The following is a 25,836-nucleotide window of genomic DNA, read 5'->3' as shown; positions in this document are numbered from 1 at the left end:
GTTGTGTTTTGTGAAAACGAAAACACTACATGAGTTGTGTGTTAAAACAATCAAACTTTCACAACTTTATGGAACAATAAACAAATGGATATATAAGATATTTTTACATATATATGCATGTTAATTAAAGCCTTAAGGCATTGCTAACTCGAAATATACATCCACACAACCACGACTCGACTTGGACTCGGTCACCATATGGGAACAATACTTTCCCCTCAACGTTCTTAATCCTTATATCCTCATGGATTAATACGCGTTTCTAATTCTCTATCCTTTAAGATCCAATTACTTGTTTCACCCCCACTTTAATTATGTTCTTGTTTTGATTTTGTGGTTTAAGATTAATATTTTTTTACTAAAAAAAAACCTCAAAATAACGGTAAAAAACGTCTCATAGACCCTTGGAGCCAGGGAGGTCAATCCACTGAAGCTGAGCCTCGACCTCTCCGCATTCCACGTGTCGCAATCTGAGAACGAGATCTTGGACGAGCTTACCGTCAACCCAAGTCACTTGAGACTGCTCGGCTAGACAGTTGTGACGACTGGGCTGAACCGTGGTAACAATGGTTCCACTAGGAAGTCCATCGAGTTGCATCCTCAAAGCCTGAATATACGGTTTTATCTCGAACTCAGCATCACCCATCTTGTCGTCTTTGCTAAACATGTCGTGGTCGTACACCGTCTACATATAACATATTGTATACTAGTTTTTATCAATATACATACAAACATCATACGTTAAAAAAAAAACTAATATATGGTTTAGAATGTACGTAAGAAATACCAAGAGGACGTTAAGATTGGAGTCTGTAACGGAGAGAGTCAGATCTTCATTCCATTCTGGATTTACGTCTTTGTTAATAACACGAGTCTTTAATTTCTGCAAAACAAAAAAACTTGGAAAGTTTTAAGAATGTTTTCGATGTATGAATGTAAGCAAAAAATTTGGTTATATATAATATATTGAGAAATTTGTAATATTGATGATTGGATTAACCTGTTTGCCCATTTTGACGACGACATAAGGATCGCTGCTGCTGATATCACGGACGGCTAGGTTGACGCCACGTTTGATGCGGATTCTAAGAAGTCCCAAGAGATCGTCCATTAGTGAGCTTCTCCTCGCCGGACACGCCATTGTCATTTCCTTTTATTATTTCTCCCGATGATCTTCTTACTCACTTTTCAATGATCTTTTTTATATTTTTATATTTATTTTATTTAAGGCTGCAACAACTTAATAGGCAAACGACACATTAGTTTAGTTCTCAGGGAAAAAGCACAACAGAGATAAAAGGGTTTTCAAAATCTCTATGTCAAAAAATTAAACGAATCAACTCACCCGTGAATGATGATTCAAATGTGTCTCTTCAGCTTTTCCTCCAGTTTTGTTTCGTTTAAATTTTCATCGCTAAAGATTACGGCAGGTCGCTTTGCTAAAGATAACGTCCGAGAAAAGAAATTGATAAAGAGAACCTTATTTGAGGTTGACTAGACGTCGACCGGGAATTCCGGTATATAGTGTTTAGGATTAACAGTAGTTTTTTTGATACCCAATTTTGGAGAACGTTAAAATAAACAGTATAGAAAATATAATTTCCATTTCCGGCGAAGACTTGCAAAAGGTATCTACTAGATAAGAATGCCTAAATATCAGGCGCAAAAGAGAAGCGTAACAAAATTGGCCTATACTCTTGGGAGAAATTCTAAGGAACAACCGTTTTCTTTTCTCAATAATCGGTGAGCCACGGACAAAAGAAGCTATCTCACTGGAATGCTTTTCTCAGTCTCTCTGCTGATAGAGCCGCTCGTTTGTTGTTTGGTTCCAGCACAAGTGCGTATCTGAAATCTGCAGATTTTAAAGAAGAAAATCGACAATAAGATAAATCTTTTCAGTGTTATTTTGCCAAATTCTAAAAGGCTAAAGCCAATTTGATTCTGTTACCTTCTATGGCTCCCTTGTAATCGCCTAACATTTCTCTTGCGGTTCCTCTTCGTAAATAGGCTTTGACGTTCTGAAAGAAAAATCCAAAAACCCATCTTTGTGTTAGAAACCAAAAGAGTGTTATATTACAAGAGAAACTTGCTTCTGTGTGTTTAAAGGAAGTTACCTTCTTGTCGAGGGTGATTGCTTTCGTACAGTCTTCTTCGGCTTGAAGAAAGCTGTATGTAAATGATTTGTCAAGGCAATGTCATATGGAAAGATAGCTCACTAAAAAAAGTTTCTAAGGATCTGAGAAACATTTACCCTCCAACTTCAAGATATGCAGCAGCTCTGTTACTGTAATAGGTAGCAGTCTTGTCACTTAGCTTTATAGCTTCCGAGTATAGACCAATAGCTTTCTGCCATTGTTTCTCTTTGAATGCTTGGTTCCCCTGGTTTACATAATAATGGGACAAAGAACAGATTAGATTAAGGAGGATAACGCCACTGAGAAAATGAGACCTGCAATGGAAATTAATTAACCTTCTCTTTCGCAATCTCGGCTAACTCTTCTTGCGTGATAGTCTTTTTAGAAGATTTGGGATCAGCAACAATGCCCGAGTACTCTTGCAAAGATTTATACATTGTCTGCACCGTATCTAGTAAAAAGCGGTCACCACCGTGTCTTGCTATGAAAGATACTGAAACAGGGCACTTTTCATGATGTCCGAGCGGCACAGTCACCTGAATATCAGCATGATAAATGTAAGACACATACGCTGTGGACTGGCTTTGCTAATCTGACTGTTCAGTGGTTGCCTTTGATATGTATGAGGGCACAGAGGTTATACTGACAGCATTTTTACTGCCATGGCAGGTAAGAGAGAAAGAGAGAGGCTTAACCTGACAACATCCTGAAATGCTAGCAATGCTAAGCAGACTTGAAGCTCGATTTTGATAGTCCTCAGAGGTTATCTCTTTGCTACCAAGTTTTGGAGGAACAGATGGCATTGTTGGAACAACCAGAATGCCATCATCCTAGACGCGTAATGTTACAGAGTGGGGAACAAAAGAGAGATCAGTGAAGACACATATAAACTGATTCGCTCAAGTTGTGGACATCACATGGAAGAGCAGGAATACCTTGAGAAGTGAACCAATAGCCACTCGAATCTCGTTTCTGATTGCATTCAGGTTCTCAATATCTTCACTGGTTAGTTCTGGGTTCTCACACATTTGTGACGAAATCACAGGATCAATAGCTGGCTTCACTGTGTTGATCCAATCCCCATGATTTTGAAGAAACTCGTGCCTACAATACATGCCAAGATTGTTTTAGAGTTCAAAATCAAGATTCACTCATCCTCTGTTGGTGAATAAACAATCGGCAAACCTTTGAAGAAGCAGCATCGCATTCGCTAGTAGTCTAGATGTTGGGACCTTAGCAACGGCTTTTGTCCTAGCAAACTCTTTCAAGCTAGGAACTTTAGTTTCAATATAGTTCTCGAAGTTCTGATGCTTCAGCAATTGTCCTAAATATGTAACAAAGGATAATGCTGTTATAATCGGAATATGCAACAGAGACGGAGTATTATCAGGAAGAGCAAAGGACATACTTCCAAAAAGCTTTTCAGCTGATTTGATCACCACCTGGGTAATCCGGTCCACGGGGATCTTTAACAGCTGAAAACAGTCATCGGCTAGTATGATTTGCCTTGGATTCCGTTGTGTGGCAAATGGAAGTTGCAAGAGTACATGGCCAACTCGATGTAGGGTGATTGGATCGCGGGCAAACCATCCTGAAGCCAATATCTATTGATAAGAATCGACATAATGCTCATATAATGGTGCAAAGTATAAAATAGTCATATGAACGACGCCATCTTGCGTTATGAGTATATAGCAATCAAAACCTAGCCTATATAAGATCCAAATCATTCCACCACAAAAGGTAATATTCAAAGATTTATATATCCATACCAACAGAGTCAAGACTTGAAGATGCTGGTATGATTCCTGTATTTGAAATAGTCCCATGAGAAGATTTGAATCCAAGAACGCCACAGTATCCTGCAGGCACTCTTACCCCGCCAGCTGTGTCGATGCCTACAATGATACAAGTAATCAAAACTATATTCTTTAGCAATTGAACCAGAACCAACCATTAAACGGTTAAGATTTTAGAAAATGATGGGACGAGCCAGTGACAGACTACCATGTAAATCCGTATGGAGCTATCTTACTATACCGCCATAAGAGTCTAAATCAAGCAATAATATAAGAGGCCAAATAAGTTCACGAGCTCTTAGATAGCCTAGACAGAAAAGTAGGGGTGTGGTTCTCTCTTTTGGGATTTATCCCGTCTCTACTGTAACTCGAAGTTTACAGGAGAGTATGTTTTAGTTCAGTGATTCTTACATCTCCATCAAAGGCTTCGGTACTATCACGTTTATGATGAAAGCAGTATGCATGCAAAAATGACCTTATTAATACATACATCGAGATCTTGCTTGAAACTGCAATATGGTGGCGGTTTAGATGAAAAAACGTAATCTAAATATCAAACATGTTAGTAGTTTCAGAATTTTCCTAAGGAAGATAACCAGCATCAACCATGTTTTGAAAGTTTATGCAATGCTTTGTTACTAAATGAACCAGTTATATCATACCAAAATTTCCTGACAAGGAAAAAAGTATCTACTGAACTCACCTAACGCAAAATCCACAGCTTTAGTGGCTACAGCAACAGCAGCGCCACTGCAAGCGCCACCAGGAATACGAGAAGGAGCTGCAGGATTTGTAGGAGAATCGTAATGCTTGTTTTCTCCACTGATACTGAGGAAAACAAAAAACCGCAATACAAAGGAGTCAAAATACATAAATCCTGATAAAACAGAAATCTCAACACTGGAATCACAAACTACAGGTAACAATATAACATAATGTAATTGATTCAGAGACAAACCTAAACGCAAGTTCATCAACTACAGTTTTTCCAACACAGGTGGCTCCACCTTCAACGAGAATTGAAACCACAGGACAAGTTGAAGAAGCAGCTTCATGCGTCCTGACCCAGTCTGGATGACCGAAGCCAGTCACGTAGCCTGTAATATCGAATCTTGAAAAACAAATGAAGGAGAGAAAGCGTGAATTTCCAGCCTTTAACAACAAAAAATGTCAAAAGTTCATAGGAGAGAATGAGATAATACACATCTAGTAGATAAATAATTCCTACTCAAGACTGTTTTAAGTAGACTCAACATGATTCTCATCCAAAACTTGGGTGATAGAACCTAAAACATACAAACACAATCTCCAAAGATCCAACAGTAAAGTCTACAACAAGCAAAAGTTGCTCAAAATCAATCAGCCATACTCTCTAAAGCTCACGAACAGAATTATAATAGAACGGAGTCAACGAAGATTCCAATATTTGGTCAAACAAAAATTTTGACTACCCTAGCGGAAACTTGTCAATCTAAAATCCCCAATCAAAATATATATATATATATATATATATATATGAAGAGCAGGGCAAGAGAGAAGAAAGGGGGGAAACAAAGGGGAGACTCACAAGTCGGAAACGGCGAAAGTGAGGCCGGTGAGTGGATGAGGAGCTTTGGGAGGAGCAGGTGGGGGAGGAGGAAGAAGCAAGAGTTTATCGAGAAAAGCGCCGAAATCTTCACGGACGGTCTTCTTGAGCTTCTTGGAAATCATAAGAATCCCAGCGAGTCCTAAACCAAGAAGAACCCATAGATTCGCAGCCTGAGACGCCATCGATGACGTTTCTTGTGCTCTCACTGCTACTGCTTTAAAGATAAGAGAGAAAGAGACCCTAAAATGTGAATAAAAAAAGAGTTTTGTTTTGTGTGCGTTGCGTTGCTTGAGGTTTATTCTCTACAATGGTTTTCATTTGACGTCGTTTTATAATGATTAATTCAATAATAAAATATAATAGACAAACATATGACATACCAAACATTTTTCCTATAATTTCACTCAAATTTTTTTAAAAAAAGTTAAGCATATCAAAATAAAAGCTCTAACAAGTGAAAAAAATAGATATAGATGATGTGTTCCAACTTCAAATTATAAGAATTCGCCCCTAATTATACTAAACTATGATTTGTGCACATCAATTTTTTTTAGCTATTCCATTATTTAAACTCCCAAAATTCAAAAAATATTTTGTCATTTCAAAATTTTGCAGTCAATATATATTTCTGTATCAAATAGACCAAAAACCAGAACCAATGTACCATAGAAAATAATAGAATTTAACCCATATTGAAGTATCATATTAATAATATTTTATTTTTAGTATTATCAATCAAACTCTGTCATGACATATAACTTATCTTACAATATAAACCATTTGTGTAATTTTAAAAATTTAATATGTCTAGATATTCATAATTGTAAAATTTTTATTAAGTTAAAATATATCAATTATAACATTTGAACTCAGGCTGCTTGCGCATCTTTACAAGTTTGATGTACGCTTTGGCCAAACAAACATTATGGAGTTCAATTGGAGAGACGACAAAGGAGATGGAAATGACTGGGTTTGCGGAGATGGGTGGTTCGCGACCAGTTCACATATCAGGAGACAACATTTGCACATTATCTACTCGAGATCAGAGATTGATTTGCGAAGAAGGTGATAATTCAATCCTACACTAAGCCTACATGCGAATGATAAATGATTTCAGTTTGGATGTTATTTGTTTATTTGGATAATTTTATAATGAATTCATGACATTTCATCTTATTTGTCTTATGCATTTTCACCTTGATTGACCATATAAATTTCTAATCAGTTGTCATAGCCTTGTGATAAATCCAAGTTACATTATACTACTAACCACGTCAACTGAAATTATTATGAATTTGTTCTTTTGTGTTGCACTAGAGTGTATTTTTTCAAACATGAACCACAACTTTACATGCATCAAAAATTTGGCAATAGATATGAATTTTGTTAATACATATATATTATATAGTTAGGATCTTAATAAAATTGAATGCAAATATGAAGATGCGTTTGTAGTTGTTTTGAAAATGCGCATTGTGATTTTGATGCTATGAAAAAGTACATTGTTCTAGTATGCTTCCAAATTTTCATGTTAACATTATGATATTCTTGTTGTTTCTTTACATTCTATTTTGGTTTGATACAAAATACATGTTTAATGATCAAAATTCATGTTTAATGACTAATCTTAAATGGGTTGGAGATGATCTTTTCAAACTGCGAGATATATAAGATCGTCTCAAACAAAACCTTCCCGTATATAGCTTATTTCGAAGGCTCAGTCATCTTTTGTAGTTTGATAACTCATATGAGAGATAATCCCTTGTAGTAAATATGAAAGTTAAATTTTTGTTTTACACCAAGAAATATGTGTCATTGCCATAATCTCTAAATGTATCTACAACCACAATTTTACACAAAAAGCTTTGCATGTGCCATCAGCGCTCAATGCTTTTTTCTTACTAATGCCATGAGCCATCTAATAAGCCTTCATTTCTCCTTAATCGATCATAATTCCCCAAATAATTACTCTCGACTACATTACATCCTATATTTCTACAAAACCATGATTCCGATTCTAGAAACTGAATTACAAATATTGGAAATTCTAAATACAACAAAAACTTTGAACATTCCCTCAAATTCATTGATGGGTCAGCCGCGAGACAAATGAAAGAGCTCTCACCCCACAATTTACATAGGCAAAAATCACATCGACATTATTCATCATATATTCCCAACACGAGGGCCATACAACATGTCATCAGCTTCCTTATACCAAAATTCATGAAACATTTATAGGACTAGACATCTTCAAAATAATACTGGACTTCAAAAAGCAACGATTTCTATGATGAAAAGACTCAACGTAACAATCATATGCTACACTAAACAAATGACGATCGAATTCTAACTTAAGAGGTGCTCTTTCAAATTGTGAGTTATAAGATCGTCTCCTATTGTCTCAAACAAAACCTTCCCATAATCAACTTTTGTAGTTTGGAAACTCATATGAGAGATACTACCCTCGTAGTACATATGAAAGTTTGAGAAATATTTGCCACTGCCATCATCTCTAAATGGTTCTACAACCTCAATTTTACACAGAAAGCTTTGCATGTGCCATCAGCTCAATGCTTTTTTTTTTTTCTTACTTCATTTCTCCTTAATCAATCATTATTCCCCAAATAATTACTCTTGACTACAATTACATCCCATATTTCTACAAAACCATGGTTCCGATTCTAAAAACTGAATTACAAACATTAAATATTCTAAATACAACCAAAAAAATCAAAACAAAGACACGCATAACGCCGCCGTGTATTATCCTCCGCCACCGCTGCATATACCGGTTAAAGAAACCGGGAATCTACAAAGCGCCGTTGCCACAGGCGTACCTTCTCCGGTAACCATCTCAGCCGAAGCCGGAGGAAGAACCCTCCCGTCAGCGAACAATGCCCGCTCTCCCATAACCGGCTGCTGATCTTGGTACCGCGCCACCGCACCCTCTAGCTCCGCCGCCTCCGCTGCGTTATAAACCGCTTCGTCTCCAAACCTCCGTTCCACCTCTAGATACTCTCCGAGCGACGACCGCTTGGAATCTCCGGTACCACGGTGGATACCGGCGTCGTCATCGTCGTCTCGGCAAAAACGCCACCATTTACGGCGGCGATGCCGCTCAGGCTCAGCGGAATTCGATGAAGGAGGACGCTTCCTCTGGTGGAGGCGTCTTGCATTGGAGCTGGAAGCTCGTGAGATTGCTACGGAAGGTGACACGTGGCGGTGAGAAGAAGCTCTGAATGGCATCGGCATCGTTGCAGTGAAACTAAATCCTATAAGCGTTCCAAGCGTGATGCTTCTGTCATGGAAGAAGGATCCTGTAGACTAAATCCTCACATCACCAATTAAAAAGCAAAAAACCAAATCAAGACTTCACAATAAGAAGTTTCTTGGAAGTTCTAAAAACTCAACCTTTGGAACTTTAAACTACTTTTCTAGTTAAAAGGTTGATACTTTAAAGCAGAGAGATTTATGGGTAAATGAAGCTCAATCTATGATTGTAGGAACTGACCTCAGTATCAAGATCGGAGGAAGAGACGGAGGAGATGGTGGGAGAAGATGGAACATGATTGCGTGGATCTTGCATCTCCTCTGTAATCGCTGGTTTCAAAACGGATTTGATGATGTTGGAGAGATTGCGTCTCACTGGACTTTAAAACGGCGTTGGATTGGGGGAGTTCGTAATGAGAGAAAGAGGAAAGTGTTTTTTGGTTTTGGTTGGGGATGATAGGTGAGGAAGAAGAAAGTGACAATTGATTTGCTTTTTGAAATGATTGTGCTTCTTTTATTTAGCTGAAAGACTTCTTTGCCATCTGTTACACTATTTTTCTTTCGATGGCCTGATAAATTTTTAGAATAATAAAATTTGATTTAGTGGTTTCTTGTAATGGGGAATATCAGAATCTTTTATGGGAACAGTTTTTGTTGCTAACCTTATGGTAAAAGCTGATACATGGTGGTTGAGTCTTGTTGAGACTTGAGAGCATATTGAAATTTGCGAAAATAAAATTACAGTACAAATTAAGCTTTTTATAGGTTGCATCGTTTTTTTCATAGGATACCTGAAAAAAAGTTGAGCTAATATCTAAATTCACGCGAAGACCCTGTTTATGATAATGTATATTTTATCATTTCCCTTCTTTTTCTCGTCAAAAATATTTATCAAATTTGTTGACTATGGCCATGAATGTTTACAAGTTTTTAATTGGTTTTTGAATTCTAGTTTTTAGTTTTTAGATTTTAGATTTTAGTTTATGGTTTTTTGATTATGTGTTAAAATTTATTTAAGAAAAAAGAAAAACATAAAAAAGAATTCAAGTTAGGCTAAAAAAATGAAAAACTAGTAAAAGATTTTGGTTTTTCTTTGAAAATAATCAAAAACCAACAAAATCTGGATTCCCTATTTTTTAGGAAAACCAATTTTTGGATAATCTTGATTGGCTTGAAAGTAGTTTTTTAAAAAATCTAAAACCAAAAACACTTTTAAAATCCACAGCCAAGGTTTATATCAAAATTCTATCTTTGATTTTAGTTGATAACTTTTGGAGTTTTTACCAAAAAAAGTTGGTAACTTTTGGATTTGTATCAATACTATTAAAGCAGAAGTACTCATGAACCAACTTTTGGACAATAACTTTGTTTTGGTAGTTTTTAAATAAAATGGTTAGTAATCAGTAATTATAGATACATTAGTATCTAATTCTCTCACATTTCAAATTAATCATATACCCGTGGATGATTTAATACCCAATTATTGACCCGATTTTCTCTAACAATATATTTATTATGTAACGATAATCTTGCCTAAATCTTAATCGGTTTGAATATTTAATTAAGGAAAACATTTAAATACATAATAAATCTAATCTAAATTTCTGATTATTTATAAATATTTTAGGAAAAAACGAAACAAAAAGAAAATTATAGTTAATAGTTGTGCATATTTTTCCTCACAGTTTTAGGAACAAATAAATAAATACAGTTTAATTTTAAAAACAATTTAAAATAAAAATTAAATTACTTTAGAAGGTATTTTAAAATAGTAAAGTGTTCAGTATAGCCTTAATAATATAAATTTAATTAATATATAAGATATGTGAAATTAATAAAAATCAATTCAAGTTTATTTTAATAGATATATAAAATATATGTAAAACAACTTATTTGTAAATACTCTCTAAAACACAAGATAAGTAGTTTTTTAATTTATTTACTTGAACAAATATTTTATTGCAAAAGGAAATTAAGTATATATATATATATATGAAAAAAGCACAAATTTTAGTTATGTTCTTACCCAAAAATTTTGGACGATAAAATATTTTCTAATTATTAATTATTTAAAAGCGAACAGTTATGGGAATCGTCCAAACTAAAACTAAATTAAAATCGGATATTTGGATTTAATATCTTTAAGGATACCGTTATTGTTTAAAAACTTCAAAACGATCATTATATATATGTTCCGTGTAAAAGATTAACGATGTCTAAACAACGTACTTATCTAAATATGTTTTAACATTTACCATGTAAGTAAACCAAATATACACTCAACACTGTTTAAAATTTCGAAATTATAAAAAACACATAAATCAAAATATTCTATGCATTCAAAATATACATAAATTAATAACAATATGTGTAAATACCCTTTCTTAACTTGGGTAAAACAAGATACAGTAATACCCTCTTCACCTCTTTTGTTAATACTACTAATCAAAAGAAATTTTCGTATTCAAAATAAATAAATATATATTTTTTGGTGAAAGATTCAAAATTAAAAAAATTACTTATCAAAATTGTTGATAATTATATCAAAATTCTATCTTTGTTTTTTTCTTTTCTATATAGTTTTGGATTTTTAGTGGATAACTTTTTTTCTATATAGTTTTGGTCCTTTTGGATGACGTCAACACTGATCAGTTACGAGATTACGGATTTGGTTTATAAACTCAAAACCAAACTGATCACTTCCCCTTTGTTTTGTTTCTCATCAAACATCTCAGTCCATCATCGAATCACTTCGCTTCTAATCTTAAAGCCCTAATTTTATTTAATCCTCGAGCCCTCCTCTAATGGCGGAACAGAGCAAGAACACCCCAGAGATCTTCGAGCTCAACAATGGCACCATGCAGGTCAAGATCTCAAACTACGGCGCCACCATCACCTCTTTGTCTGTTCCCGACAAGAACGGTTCCTTTTCCTCTATTCTCTGACGATGATTTCAATCTGTTATGCCTCCAAATCTCAATCCTCTGATTTACGAGTTTGTTTTTTCTTATTTAAAGGGAAATTGGCTGATGTAGTTCTCGGATTCGAATCGGTGGATCCATATGTGGTAATCTATCTCGAATTCACATAATCAATTTGTTTGATCTCCATATAAATTCAACCGATCTGGGGTGTGTTTGATTCTCCAAATTCAAACTCTTATGGATGAATAGATAGTGTTTATAAGCAGCAACAGATCTTATGAGTAGTAATGATAATTCAGAAAGTAACGTGTGGTATAACGTTTGATGATAATTCAAAATAATATGAATTATGTAACAGTAGTAATGAACTTTTTTTTGGTAAGGAGTAATGAACTTTTGTGTGTGTGGTTTTATATCTATGAATATGAATATCTGATATATGATATGATTGTGTTACAGAAAGGGCTTGCACCGTTCTTTGGGTGCATAGTTGGTCGTGTGGCAAATCGGATCAAAGAGGGAAAATTTAGTCTGAATGGAGTCAACTACACTTTGGCCATCAACAAGCCTCCCAATAGTCTCCACGGTATATATATATAACAACTTTATCTTCTCTGTATGCTTCTATTAGCTTTCCATGAACTTAATATCGGGTTTAAAACTATACAGGTGGTAACAAGGGTTTCGATAAGAAGATATGGGAAGTTGCAGGGCACAAGAAAGACGGTGAAAAACCATTCATCACTTTCATATATCACAGCGCCGATGGAGAAGAAGGTCCTGACATATTCATTTAGTTTCTTTATGATATCTATGTGATTTGATTAGGTAGCTAAATAATGTTTACGGTCATCTACACAGGTTACCCCGGTGCAGTTTCTGTCACGGCGACATACACTCTTACCTCAGCCACGACGATGAGACTTGACATGGAGGCTGTTCCGGAGAACAAAGACACTCCCATTAGCTTAGCACAGCATACATACTGGAACTTGGCGGGTCATGACTCAGGAAACATTCTCGACCATAAGATTCAGATTCTGGGGTCTCACGTCACGCCGGTTGATGAATACACAGTTCCAACAGGGGAGATCTTGCCGGTAAAGGGGACTCCTTTCGATTTCACAAAGGAGAAACGGATAGGCGAGTCTATTGGAGAGGTTGGTATCGGATATGATCATAACTACGTGTTGGACTGTCCTGATCAAGAGAAGGAGGGGCTGAAACACGCAGCGAAGCTCAGTGACGGTGCTAGCTCAAGGGTACTGAACTTGTGGACAAATGTGCCTGGAATGCAGTTTTATACAGGGAACTATGTGAATGGAGTGGTTGGGAAAGGGAATGCGGTTTACGGGAAACATGCGGGTGTGTGCCTTGAGACACAGGGGTTCCCAAACGCGATTAACCAGTCGAATTTCCCGTCTGTTGTGGTTAAAGCTGGTGAGAAGTACCAGCACACAATGCTGTTTGAGTTTTCAGCTTGAGTGAAAGAGTTATGGTTTAGATGGTGGACGTGTTTAGTATTATGTTTTGCTGATCGAGTTTGTTCTTTTGCCATTCATTACATATCTGCGGATGTTGGGGTGGAATAAAGGGCTGGGTTGATTGGTTCATTGAATCGGTAAGAAGAGTGGTTTTCAAATAATAAAACCAAACTGAGTCGGGTTTTTTGACATCATTGTAAAAGTTGCTTTGTTTTTTTGGTTTTTGCACAAGTATCCTCTAAACATTTGGTCCATTTGTTAACTGAAACTAGGAGAAAAAAAAAAAAAAAAAAAAAAAAAAGAGTCCAGTTAAATTAAGCAAAAGACACGCATCTCTAAACTAGAGGCTCTAAATCTCAACTGAAGAAACCAAAACGCCTATGGGCGCGTGGCCTGAAATATCAACCACCCATCTCTCTAATCTCTTCGCCTCGCTATTTTTACTCTCTCTCTCTGAGTTTCGCTTTTCACATGTAACCACAGGCTAAATTGGGTTACACAGAAATGGCTTCTCTACCGTACGGAGTTTCGAATATATGCAGGAATCAGGAGGTTCTGTCGGCGGCTATACGGTTTCGTCCGGTTGGGCAACAAATTACAGGTTCTCACAATAGAATTGATGATTCTCGCACTCGTTTTCGACAAAACGTATGATTTTATTACAGCTGAAGCGATGGTAAAACCTATCCTGTGTTTTTTGTTTGAGATGATGCAGGATTTAGAGCTGCGAAGAAAGTCTTACATAGATTCGAGGGACATGGATTGTCATCATCAGTAGTAGAGAAAAGAGAGAAACAAAGAATGAGATGCAGAGTTAGCTCAAACTCTACTGAAACTGAAGACGACTCTGCCACAAAAACCAAGGTCTCTCATCTCCCATCTCTTCAAAATTTTCAATTCTACATACTCATCATCGTAGTAGTACTTGTAGTAGTTTCTTATGTCCTGGCGCAAACTCTGTTGTGTAATAATTTGGTTATATGTAGAAGACACCTTTCGGATACACGAGAAAGGATGTTCTGTTGATAGGGGTAGGAGTGACAGCACTTGGTATCGGTCTAGAGAGTGGACTTGAGGTAATTCATTATCTAATAATATAATTGATATCAAATTAGTTTATCTACGTTTTCCTGAGTACCCATTTGTTATTGTGAAATGGGGCAGTATGTGGGAGTGGATCCGCTGCAAGCAGGGAATGCAGTACAGCTGATACTGGTGCTGGGTTTGACTTTGGGTTGGATTTCTACTTACATCTTTAGAGTTGGTAACAAAGAGATGACTTATGCCCAGCAACTTCGTGACTACGAGTCTCAAGTCATGCAGGTTTGTGCTCTTCTTAATCAGGGTTTTCGATTACATAACTTCACCCAACATTAACATATATGGTTGGTTTGGTAATGTGCAGAAACGGCTGGAGAGCTTATCCGAGGCAGAGTTAGAGGCATTGATGGCACAGGTAGATGAAGAGAAGACCAAAGTTGAGTAGGTTCTCTCCTTTTGTGTTCCATCACTTGCAAAAGTTTGTAAAATAAAAACAGCACAGGCTTTCATAGTAAAAAAAAAAAAAATTCCAGATATTTTTCTGTTTTCTTTCTTCTTGCTTGCTGTTTGTTGTATGAATGATGCACACTTACTTAAAAAATATACAAATCGAAGAATATTTTGAACACACCACAGATGACTGGACCCTCCAGGGCTTTATACTAGATAAATCAAAACTCATGAACAAATTGAATCAAATGAATATGAAGTTATGAACAAATACATCAAGTTATAAACATTCACGACTTATCTCTCACCCAAATGCCTTACGAGCAACGGGGATTCTGACGAATCTGGGTGAAGTCCATTGACTAGAGCAACAAATTTAAGTACACACTCGGTGCTGAGTAACTTGAGCTTCCATGTTACTGAATTCACTGTCCTTTTTTGTCTGGTTTGAAATGTGGAATCCTTATGCTTGATCTTCAGTGACAAGCATGGGCTTCTTCGTGATTCAATAACCTGGATATTAAACAGACTGCACATGAACAACTGAAGAAATACTGACATACTTAAGAGTAAAGGGAAAGAATAAACATTGTTACCATCTCAAATATGTCGGAGATGGAGCAGGTTGAGTCAAGTGAGAAATACGGAGCAGAAGAAGCATCTGTCAGTAGAGAACTCAGCTGCCTGAAGTCTTCATTGCATATGAAGAGATGTCCACCCGCCACAAAGAGCGACCGTGGAAGCCACGTCACATCTGTTCAAGGAAAATTGATTTAATACTATAGTATATGGTCAGTGCTGAAACAGCTCGATATACATGACTTGTAAGCTAGTAAAACCCTATTAAGAGAAATAAAACATGCTCAATTCGCTAGAGTATCATGAACTGCGTCTAATCTCCATATTTATTAGACTAGGACATCACATTGAGTATTAAATAATTTCTTTTAGTAGAGTAGCACTGACTAGCCAAAAACCTGAGATTTGCAGGGTCCATGTAGATCAGAGACTTCACAGAAATGCCATCTATTAAAGCTCAAATGATAAATCTAATGTTGTGAATGTGAGTTTACACACTACATATCAAATCATGAGCTATTGATCTTGATCTGGTCGAACGACTATCTAGGCAAAATCATCGGGTTATACACTTAGAGATCTTACTTCACTTATGGTTTTAGGGTCAAATGGCATGTATAGTGGACATTTGAGGTGAACCATTTCTCACTCAACAGTCAATGTTATGAAAAAGAGAGAGAGAGAGCTTATACCTCCAAGAGTGCTGCCATGAAAATGGAGAACATTATACTGGAATATACTTGGCTTCATACCCCTACATATATCTTTCTCAAACAATTCCACTTGAACATTCTCCAAACTGCCATTTAAGTTTCAATACATGTCCAATCAGAAGACAGAAGAAGAATAGTAAAACAGCTGAAGAAAAAGATGATGATGGTTCACCTTCCCAAAGAACATTTTGAATCTGTAACCTGAGAATCCAAGAATTTTATGATACTGAGTAAAACTGTTGTTTTCTCAATGCTCCCTGTTATGAAAATGTACTCCGCATCCTCCCTAAAGCGTAGCCTAAACCAAAAGGAAAGCGAGAGGTCAGGGACATGGGCACATAATCAAGTTTAAAAGCAGAGCCATTAAAAACTAACCTCACAACCTGAAGTCCTAGACCAACTGAGACGTCTTGTATATCATCGATCGTACGCGAACACAATAAACTTAAGTTACTCTCTGCAGGCACGAGGATTCAACGAAAAGTAAGTCAATATCAACAGAGCATAACACATTCGGAAAAGAATAAAAGCGGACGATAGGGAAGAGCAGTCTAACTTTGTGAATCAGCAGTAGAGACACCCACGAGCAGCACATACAGTTTTTCTTGGCTACTCAGCAGCAACACCACTTCCCTGCATTTACAGAGTACTGTCAGGGGGAAAAGAAGAGCTGCCACTCTTGTAAATTCATGACTAATTTGTAGTTATAATAAAACTAAAGAACAAATTATTCATACATGTGAATGGTAAAGGAACCCAAAACATCTCCATCCAATTCCATCGACTAGTTTTCCATTTTCAAATTGAATATCACAAAAGCCTATCAAGTCTAAAGAAGCAGATCTATGCGACCTCAGTGACTTTTTTTTACTCAGTATGCCTCTGTCAAAATATCATAAGTCTTTTAACTATAGAAGTGACTCAGATTACTTTCTTTCACCTGAACTGAAACCACAATTATAGAGAGAACAAAACTTACTGTTGTTTGCAGGTAGATTCTTGTGGTAGTATACAGTCACACGTAACGAATATCCTACAAGTCTCATCAACGCTGGAATCTGGCTGTGTTGTTGTAAAGTATTCCTCCACTAGACCACCTATTACTTCAAGGGATTTTTCAGGTCCCAAAAATCTAGTACTTCTCTTACTGTTACAACCCGTAGTCAAGGAACCTTCTTGAAAATGATCAGAAATATATTCATCTTCACTAGAATCACTGATATCTGCATCACTTCTATGAGTTGTTTCTCCATTATTTATGACACTATTTTCCTCCAGTAAGGAAACATCTCTTTTTCTATGCTTCCTCTTGCTTTTCCGTTTGTCAAACCAATGGTAAATCTGGTTAACACCAGAAGCAAGCTCACTTCTATGCAGTTTCGAAAGAATTTTAGTGGTCTTTGCTTTGAATGAATCATCTATCCTCCAAGTCTTTATGATGCTACTCTTCTCTGGTTGAGAGTCAAGGAAGTTTGTGCCTTTATTCCCACTAAGAGTCAACGTATCCTGTTCAGGATTTGATTGCTCAGAATCATAATCTTCATTTTCACTGCAGCTGCTTGTGCTATCAGAGGATGCCACTGAATACGAATCTGCTGATAGCTGTAAGATTTCTTCCACCAGGTTCTGACGCCGGTGTAAGACATCCTTTTGGTAATGAGGGGGTGATGAGGGCAAAACTGATCCTGTCATATCCTGAGTAGCATCCGATGTTGACATGTTTCCATTTTCATCTGGCTTCCCATCGAGAAAAAAAGCTTGATGCGTCTGAGTTGGATCTGTAATTTGGAAACCTGGTAAATTCCCTGGTGCATATCTCAATGTTTCACCATTGAATTCATTTGAATTCTTCGTGTAATACTTTTCCTCTGAATCAGTACTGTTCTCCTTTTTTCTGACATCCACAAACTCCTCTGATGGATGATCTATCCACTCCTTAAACTCTCGAAGCCAAAGAACAGAACGTTCTTTCTTCAACTGTTCAACTTTACTTATTAGACCAAAGACATCAGCTTCGTGGTCAGACTTGATACTCTCCTCTTTGCTTAGAGTCTCGGGGTCACATGAAGCAGACTCTTGATCAGAATTCACGTAGGTGCTTTCTTCCTCACTATCAATAGACGCGAGCCGATAGATTTTCTTCTGGGAAAGGGAAAAAGAGGACGATTATCAGCTTTCAATACGTATTTATACCAATAAGAAACTGAAACTCTCGAAGAGCACATAGAGAAGCTGCCTATCGAGTGATGTGTATGTTCAAGACGCTTTTCAGAGAGCCATACCGTACTACACCTGTGGAATTGGTTTGGATATATTCTTATGTTGTTCATGCTTAGGGTCTAGTGTCACGCAGGAGAAAGGGCCATAATAGCCACAAACAGATTAGAAATATGTAAAACTGAACTTTCTGCTGATTACCTTTTTTCTATTACAGCTTCCTTCATCATCAGCTTCCTCTCTGGCCGGCGAGTAGAACCCATAGCTGGCAGGCTGACTTTTCCTGCGGGTGACAACAACCTGCCTCTTCCAAAATTCTCTATTCCCTATATGTTTGCCATCTAGCTTCAACTGAAAAATCCGCACAGATAAGAAAAAGAATTTTGAATCAAGCAGAAATTGAAATGGTGCTATTTCTGTATTTATCTAAAACAAAACTTACATCATTGGGACGAGCAACGTAGCTGAGGACATGTGCCCTATACCAACGAGCACAACAAATTGGATTTCCTTCCAACCACAAGTCTGTCAAGAATGAAAGACTCCCGAGAAACTCTAGTTCTGAAAAGTCGGAAATAAGGTTGAAGGAAACATCAAGGCCTTCAAGTGACTTCAAATTCTCAATCCCATGTAATGTAGTCAGCGCATTATTCCTCAAAACAAGTTTAACTAGGTGACAGGATACCTGCATAGTCCAAAAAATAGGTATATGGGTCATACTATTTCCTTATATCTTCTGTCTGTTCAAACTATGCCATAGTATTTTTAGAACTATCAAGACTAGCTAAATGGTTCAAGAGATAGTAACTAAAAAAAAAACACAAATGTTAAGCAACTTCAGATCGAATGAAATCTATAGATGGACAAGCAGAAACCTGAAATTTCCTTACCTCACTCAAGTGAGAGATTTTTCTAAGTTGATTGAACCCGAGATCAAGGTGTTTCAACTTGAAACATCTCCGAAGATTATCCACCTTTGCAAACTTGTTCCGACTCAGATCAAGCGACTCAACAGATGGAAGAAGCTGCAATGACTCATCCATGAGCACAAGACGGTTACAAGCGGAAGAAACGAAAGCCAACTTATTCCACAGTGGTGAATCCTTAATCTCGGCGATTCTACTAGCGAACACATGCCGCAACGCATCCTACATTTATTCAGTGGAGGATATACCCGGAAATATATTAGTCAGGGACTTCCAAAAACGAGTCAAAAGACAAGCAAATCACATGAAAAAAACAAACTCATACATGAACCTTTAGTGTCCTGAAACCTCTGAAGAAATGACATGAAAACCTTGCAGCGTTCATTTTCCGATTCCAAATATACACTAATAGTTCCAACTATAGTCTACAGCCTAAAGCAACACAGAACAGAACAGAGCTATAACCTCACTCAATGCCATAGCCGAAATGCACTTAAAAAAGGGTTAAAGAGAAAAAAAAAACTCACAGTGGAATTATGGCAGATCAACTTCTCCAAGGTGTGCCTGAGTTCGAGCAAGCCCTTAGCAGAAGAAGTAGATAAATCACAGCCACGGAGTTCCAAGACCTTAAGCTTGGAGAAAGGAAGAAGAGAGAGCGGCGTAGGATCACGAGCCGGTGAAGGAAGAGAAGAAACGACCTTGAGAGAAGGGAGGAGGCGGAGAATACGACGGAGCTGCTCGAGGGCACGGAAATCGCCAATGTCGGAGACGTAGGCGCGGAGATAGTCAACGGGGGCACCGGAGAGCATACGCTCGAGTTCACGGAGAGATTCGAGACGGAGATGAACATAGTGAAGGCCAGCGGGGTTGAGCTTGAGAACGTCGGTGGCGTCAATCAGCGAATCAGCTCTCTCTTCGAGGAACTTTTGGAGATTCTCCAGATATCGATCTCCTGTTATGATCGCCATGGGAGGAGATTAGGGATTTGTTGACTTGTTAAAAAAAACCGAATTATAAAGGGAGAGGCTCAGACGCGGTGAATTTGGAAACCGCCATGGATCAAGCTCGGATGGGGAAGAAGAACGATGATGATTGGGTAAAAAAGATGGCAAAATAGGAAACAACGAGGATGATTCTCTCTCCTCTGGCGGAATAAACAATCTAGGACAAGACTGTTAATATTATATTACACCTGGCCTTCCTTTACATGCGATGATGCCTTAATAATCAAATTGTAGTATTATGCAATTACTTTCAGTTACTAATCATTGATTACATTTACCTAGTTTTTTTTAAAATATGGTTTGGGCGTTTGGATATTAGGTTTGGTTCTAATTGTATATATTCGATTCCCGGTATTTTGGATATTTGAGTTAGGATCCATTCAGTTGGTTTACAATTTCAGTTCGTTTGGGGTATTCACAATAGTCCAATTTTTTTAAAAACATTAATTTCAAGAAAAATTAATTAAATTTTAACATATATGTCCAATTTTTTTTTGGATATTTTGATTATTTAAAATATTTTGTTATTTGGTGTATATTATGATATTAGTTCGTTCCGGTTTTGACTTTTAGTTTAATTTGTACAAAATTATGTAATTCAAGATGCTTCAAGTCGTTAGAAAATCGAAGTAGTGTAGTGGTTGTGCTTACGAGCTTTTATAGTTTAGAGGTTTTGGGTTCGATTCTTGGCAAAAACATAATTTTAACATTGGTTCGGTTTTTTTCGGGTAACCGAATGGATATCGGTTTGGTTGGTAACCGATACCCATGGATATCTGAAACATTATCCATTCGGTTAATGCTCTCTAACCAAAGCGATTCCGGTTCGGTTAATGTGTCCAGGATTTTTACCACTCACATACTCTCTACAAACATTAAAATCTTTTTTCTTTTAATTTCAAGTTCACACATCTCATCTGTTAAAACAAATTAAATGTACATTACATCATAATAAAATTAGATTTTAATTCTGTGCAAATGCATAGTTCACTCAATGGGTAAGATTTATATTTTTCATATCAATATAATATGTCCATTATATAAATTTATATCTAACTTAATTTAAATTAAAAAAAAAATAATAAACCATAATTCTCAAATGAAAAATGAATTCTAATATTATCTCATATTTCAAAAACTAACATTATCTGAAATATATTTGTTCCCTATTTGGTAATCTCACACGTAATAATTTTATTACTTGTCCAACTAATTTTAAATAAACCTATATTAACATTATCATAATTAATCAAAAATTCATATAAGCTTATTATTTTTTTCTTATGTTATCCTGAAAAATTGAAAGACAGACAAATGAAGTTACTAATCCTAAGAAACTAAAATAATAGTATATGCATAATACATATACATAAACATATGCCCTCAGTTAGGTAAACATATGGATTTTATAAAAAGCTTTGCCTCATAATTAAATTTTGACAAACAAACAAATGAGATCTTATTATATAAAGTTGGGTTTTGAAAGTTAGCCATTAACAAGATTTTGACATGTGTCAAGTTATCAATCTTAGATTTTGACATATGTAAAAGTTAATATTTAATAGAAAGAATTTGATTACAAAAATATATTATTTATAATTATTATTTCTAAATAATTATAAGGAGATTATATATATATATATATTTCATTAAATTTGAAACTATATTTATTTACTTATTTTTAGTTTTAAGTTATTAATTCTACAAAAAAATAGAAAAAGGGATTAAAGAAAATATACAGTTAATTATTAATTCTAAATTTCATAAATATTCACTTCTATATAAACATAGATCGTTTCATTTTAAATAATTTAGTCAAAAACAAAGTTGAAAACTTTGTTTAATTGGGAGAAAAATTAATGAGAAGGTAATTTTTTTCTTATTTTTTTAAACTAAAATTTTCTCCTACTTTCTCTTTTTTTTAGTTAGGAATAGGTAAAAATTAATATGTTGACCCAAGAAAAGATTAATATATGCGTATTCTTTTTCTACTACTGTATTTTAAAATTTATTGTAGTACTTTTAGATTGTTTTATTTAATTTATATTTTCATCTTTGAACTATTTGGGATTCATATATTACCATGCTTATAATTTTTGATTATTTCTTTAATTACGCAAATTATTTTTCTTCTAATTTCTCAACCTTGATTGGTTAGTCAGAAACCCTTTTTTTTTTTTTGCAAACATAAATGTTACCATTATTCATTCAATCCCAAAGGAAGATAACGAGTAGAAGCTCATCAATTTAATGAATGGATAAAATATGCTAATCAAACACAAGCGTACAACAAACATAGATAGATAGATTGGAAAAAAATAAATCGTTGTTGATAGATCCATAGGAGCTCAAAGACTCTAACACCCTGGTTTGCGGAAAAGTTTAAAAGAATTGATTTGGTCACATACACCACCAAAATATACTTATTTTTTTGTTAAAGGTCATGAGAGAACTTCGTAATGGGTGACCTTCCTGGAAGTGATTGTCGGAACTGTGCGGGTGAGGACAAAAACAGGAAAATATCATTTGTTGATTTGTAAGGTCGGTAAACAAGTTTTTAAAACCTCCCAAACGTAACTAACTGGCCATCGAATATGGGTGGGTCCACGAGTTAGGAATAGATGTAAGGCCCACATAGAAAGGTGTGACCATGGATTGAGAGTGGACAGGGGCTCACTAAGCAAGGCGGCGGTTAAGGCGTTATAGAGAAAGATGCTACATCATGGTGTGTAAAAGACTCTTCCACGAATACATTGAGAAATATAACATTAGTTACTATCAAAAAAAATTGTGACGTTAGAAAAACGTTTTTACTTTCATTGGTTGTCGGAGCAAGCCATTTTGAGATAGCAAAAAGACGTGAACATTTTCTCTTCACACAGGAGGAGGACAGAGCCGAAGTTCTCTCTATGGTAGAGAAGGTTGGACATAAGGTTTTCTACCCAAGGGAGGAAGGTCGAGGAGGTTGGACGCAAGGTTATCTCCCCAAGGGAGGAAGGTGGAACCAAGGTTCTCTCCATGGTGGAGGAGGTTGGACGCAAGGTTCTCTCCATAGGGGATGAGGGCGGAGCCGAGGTTTTTTCCATGGCGGTCATACATTCTTTTTCTACTACTGTATTTTAAAATTTATTGTAGTACTTTTAGATTGTTTTATTTAATTTATATTTTCATCTTTGAACTATTTGGGATTCATATATTACCATGCTTATAATTTTTGATTGTTTCTTTAATTATGCCAATTAATTTTCTTCTAATTTCTCAACCTTGATTAGTTGGTCAGAAACCCTTCTTTTTTTTTGCAAACATAATTGTTACCATTATTCATTCAATCCCAAAGGAAGATAACGAGTAGAAGCTCGTCAATTTAATGAATGGATAAAATAGACTAATCAAACACAAGCGTACAACAAACATAGATAGATAGATTGGAAAAAAATAAATTGTTGTTGATAGATCCATAGGAGCTCAAAGACTCTAACACCCTGGTTTGCGGAAAAGTTTAAAAGAATTGATTTGGTCACATACGTCACCAAAATATACTTGTTTTTTTTGTCAAAGGTCATGAGAGAACTTCGTAATGGGTGAACTTCCTGGAAGTGATTGTCAGAACTGTGCGAGTAAGGACAAAAACAGGAAAATATCATTTGTTGATTTGTAAGGTCGGTAAACAAGTTTTTAAAACTTCCCAGACGTAACAAATCGACCATCAAATATGGGTGGGTCCACGAGCCAAGAATAGATGTAGGGCCCACTTAGAAAGGTGGGACCATGGATTGAGAGTGGACATGGGCTCACTAAGCAAGGTGGCGGTTAAGACATTATAGAGAAAGATGCTACATCATGGTGTGTCAAAGACACTTCCACAAATACATTGAGAAATTTAACATTAGTTACTATCAAAAAAATTTGTGAAGTTTGAAAAACGTTTTTACTTTCATTGGTTGTCGGAGCAAGTCATTTTGATATAGCAAAAAGACATGAACATTTTCTCTCCACACAGAAGGAGGACAGAGCCGAGGTTCTCTCTATGGTAGAGAATTTTGTGACGCTAGAAAAAGGTTTTTAATTTCATTTGTTGTCAGAGTAAGCTATTTTGAGATAGCAAAAATATGTGAACATGGTCTCTCCATATAGGAGGAGGGTAGAGCCGAGGGTCTCTCTATGGTAGAGAAGGTTGGACACAAGGTTATCTTCACAAGGGAGGAATATGGAGGAGGTTGGACGCAAGGTTATCGGGAGGAAGGGGGAGCTAAAGTTCTCTCCATGGTGGAGGAGGTTGGACGCAAGGTTCTCTCCGTTAGGGATGAGGGCAGAGCCAAGGTTTTCTCCTTGGTGGTCATACATTATTGTAATGATACATCATTGATAAGTATATTATGTAATATTTTTTATTGAAAATGTTTTTTTGTCAACAATTTAGTAATTAAAAAACTATGCAGAAGTGAAAATAAAATAGTTGGCTTAATGTGTTTATATAGACATTTTCTAGGTGGTGATAAAGTATACATTTGTAACATAGAGTATATTTAGGTGTAAAAAAATACACTTTTAATTGTAACATACATAAAAGATTTGTAAATGGATATAAATCAGTGTATTATAACAAAAATAAAATTTCTAAATAACATACAACACATTTTAATATATTTTGTTAAATTTAATTTAATTTATAAAACTTTAAATCTGCACATCGGGCGGGTTCTTATCTAGTAGTTTATAAAATTGTCATGTAGATAGATTATAAAATGAGATAGTTTATGATAAAATATATAACTAATAAAAAGTTTTGCGAGAAATTTATAACCATGTCTTATTCAGCATGCTAGACACAGTCTTTACATGTATGTGCACTAATTAGGCACTATTAAAGTAGCTAAAAGTATATATGGTCTTGTATCACACACTGGTTAAAAATATATAATTCGAGTGGGTTTAAAAACAGTTGAATGTGTGAAATTCTTTGATTTATATATATCTGAAAAACAAAAAATAAATAATAAAATATACAAACTAAAAAAATCAAAAATAGGTAAATTAATAAATAAAACTCAAAGAATCTCCATGTGGTCAAAATCGTCGAGGGGTACAAGATGACTAAGGTAAATTGCTTTGGTTTAAAGCAGTCCAAAACTTTTTGGATGACCAAACTAAACTTTTTCTCATGGTTGATATAATATCCACCGGCTTCAAAACTTGCGTAGCTTGATTCTGACTGGGGAGACACATGAATAGTAGATATCGAATTCGACTGGGGAAATGGTTCTATACTTAAGGTAGCCTAAAACATTTTTAAAACATGTGTCATTCAATATATATATTAGCGATATAAGAATATTTACATTAACAAATTTAAAAAGTACAAAAGATTTGAATATATTAATTAAGTGTGAAATTTTCACTAAAAAAAAGTTAACTCTATCAAATTAAATTTATTAATTTTCCTAGGATTTTTGTTTTAAGTAACAAATATCTTATCTAAATAAAACTAACAGATGTTTTGTCAAATAAAATGGATCAAACTATGTATTCTTTACCATCAGACCAAACAAATGATTTTGCCTATGTGCTTCGCGAGTTGGTAAAATATCCAGAGTCTTATAATTTATGTTCTAACTGCTACTGGTTAATTCGTACCAAAGACTTTACTCTTCTAAACCGCAAATTTCCCTTTAAAGCAAAATGACTTTTTTTAACAACAATAAG

The 25,836-nt window shown here is 35.7% G+C and overlaps 6 protein-coding genes across 17 annotated transcripts; 2 read left to right on the top strand and 4 right to left on the bottom strand.

The window, feature by feature from the left end:
* Positions 1-71: 71 nt before the first annotated feature.
* On the bottom strand, positions 72-1,452 carry LOC104782862 (protein C2-DOMAIN ABA-RELATED 4). Of its 2 annotated transcripts, none has more exons than XM_010507918.3 (4): positions 1,346-1,452; positions 1,001-1,239; positions 788-883; positions 72-685 (listed from the first exon to the last, which is right to left on the bottom strand). In XM_010507918.3, exons 2-4 carry the CDS (start codon positions 1,145-1,147, stop codon positions 395-397), a joined length of 534 nt encoding a protein of 177 aa, XP_010506220.1. In that variant the 5' UTR covers positions 1,148-1,239; positions 1,346-1,452; the 3' UTR covers positions 72-394. The 2 variants fall into 2 exon arrangements, with proteins under 2 accessions (XP_010506220.1, XP_087309292.1); XM_087453166.1 differs by having other exon boundaries at positions 1,001-1,230; positions 1,346-1,450.
* Positions 1,453-1,587: 135 nt separating this feature from the next.
* LOC104782852 (outer envelope protein 64, chloroplastic) lies at positions 1,588-5,848 on the bottom strand. The gene is made up of 13 exons (XM_010507907.2): positions 5,502-5,848; positions 4,893-5,045; positions 4,638-4,762; positions 3,908-4,033; positions 3,544-3,726; positions 3,321-3,459; positions 3,071-3,239; positions 2,831-2,965; positions 2,471-2,671; positions 2,252-2,379; positions 2,115-2,166; positions 1,949-2,018; positions 1,588-1,852 (listed from the first exon to the last, which is right to left on the bottom strand). Exons 1-13 carry the CDS (start codon positions 5,702-5,704, stop codon positions 1,770-1,772), a joined length of 1,767 nt encoding a protein of 588 aa, XP_010506209.1. The 5' UTR covers positions 5,705-5,848; the 3' UTR covers positions 1,588-1,769.
* Positions 5,849-7,936: 2,088 nt separating this feature from the next.
* On the bottom strand, positions 7,937-9,369 carry LOC104782838 (uncharacterized protein At3g17950). 3 transcript variants are annotated; one of them, XM_010507887.3, is made up of 2 exons: positions 9,037-9,369; positions 7,937-8,849 (listed from the first exon to the last, which is right to left on the bottom strand). In XM_010507887.3, exons 1-2 carry the CDS (start codon positions 9,109-9,111, stop codon positions 8,289-8,291), a joined length of 636 nt encoding a protein of 211 aa, XP_010506189.1. In that variant the 5' UTR covers positions 9,112-9,369; the 3' UTR covers positions 7,937-8,288. The 3 variants fall into 3 exon arrangements, with proteins under 3 accessions (XP_010506189.1, XP_087309267.1, XP_019102446.1); XM_087453141.1 differs by having other exon boundaries at positions 7,937-8,842; positions 9,037-9,284; XM_019246901.2 differs by having other exon boundaries at positions 8,014-8,823; positions 9,037-9,228.
* Positions 9,370-11,406: 2,037 nt separating this feature from the next.
* On the top strand, positions 11,407-13,446 carry LOC104782829 (uncharacterized). Its single transcript, XM_010507874.3, has 5 exons — positions 11,407-11,717; positions 11,813-11,862; positions 12,179-12,305; positions 12,389-12,496; positions 12,581-13,446. The coding sequence occupies exons 1-5, from the start codon at positions 11,600-11,602 to the stop codon at positions 13,201-13,203; spliced, it is 1,026 nt and encodes a 341-aa protein (XP_010506176.1). The 5' UTR covers positions 11,407-11,599; the 3' UTR covers positions 13,204-13,446.
* An 11-nt stretch (positions 13,447-13,457) lies between these two features.
* Positions 13,458-14,872, top strand: LOC104782812 (uncharacterized). 2 transcript variants are annotated; one of them, XM_010507863.3, is made up of 5 exons: positions 13,458-13,804; positions 13,919-14,067; positions 14,193-14,279; positions 14,368-14,526; positions 14,609-14,872. In XM_010507863.3, the coding sequence occupies exons 1-5, from the start codon at positions 13,708-13,710 to the stop codon at positions 14,687-14,689; spliced, it is 573 nt and encodes a 190-aa protein (XP_010506165.1). In that variant the 5' UTR covers positions 13,458-13,707; the 3' UTR covers positions 14,690-14,872. The 2 variants fall into 2 exon arrangements, with proteins under 2 accessions (XP_010506165.1, XP_010506157.1); XM_010507855.3 differs by having other exon boundaries at positions 13,462-13,804; positions 14,190-14,279.
* On the bottom strand, positions 14,811-20,399 carry LOC104782788 (uncharacterized). 8 transcript variants are annotated; one of them, XR_015559182.1, is made up of 12 exons: positions 19,657-20,323; positions 19,455-19,561; positions 19,094-19,351; positions 18,646-18,888; positions 18,405-18,554; positions 16,966-18,128; positions 16,543-16,619; positions 16,370-16,443; positions 16,159-16,284; positions 15,966-16,072; positions 15,291-15,448; positions 14,811-15,207 (listed from the first exon to the last, which is right to left on the bottom strand). XR_015559182.1 is itself a non-coding variant. In XM_010507835.3 (12 exons), exons 2-12 carry the CDS (start codon positions 19,512-19,514, stop codon positions 14,992-14,994), a joined length of 2,634 nt encoding a protein of 877 aa, XP_010506137.2. In that variant the 5' UTR covers positions 19,515-19,561; positions 19,657-20,379; the 3' UTR covers positions 14,811-14,991. The 8 variants fall into 8 exon arrangements, 4 of the variants coding, with proteins under 4 accessions (XP_010506137.2, XP_010506128.2, XP_010506120.2 ...); XR_015559184.1 differs by having other exon boundaries at positions 19,461-19,561; XM_010507835.3 differs by having other exon boundaries at positions 16,362-16,443; positions 19,461-19,561; positions 19,657-20,379.
* Between the last annotated feature and the right edge of the window lie 5,437 nt (positions 20,400-25,836).

The sequence above is a fragment of the Camelina sativa genome, chromosome 1 (genome assembly GCF_030686135.1).
Source record: "Camelina sativa cultivar CO46 ecotype springtype chromosome 1, ASM3068613v1".
In the NCBI taxonomy this organism is placed as follows: Eukaryota; Viridiplantae; Streptophyta; class Magnoliopsida; order Brassicales; family Brassicaceae; genus Camelina; species Camelina sativa.
This window is presented reverse-complemented; position numbering and strand designations above follow the sequence as displayed.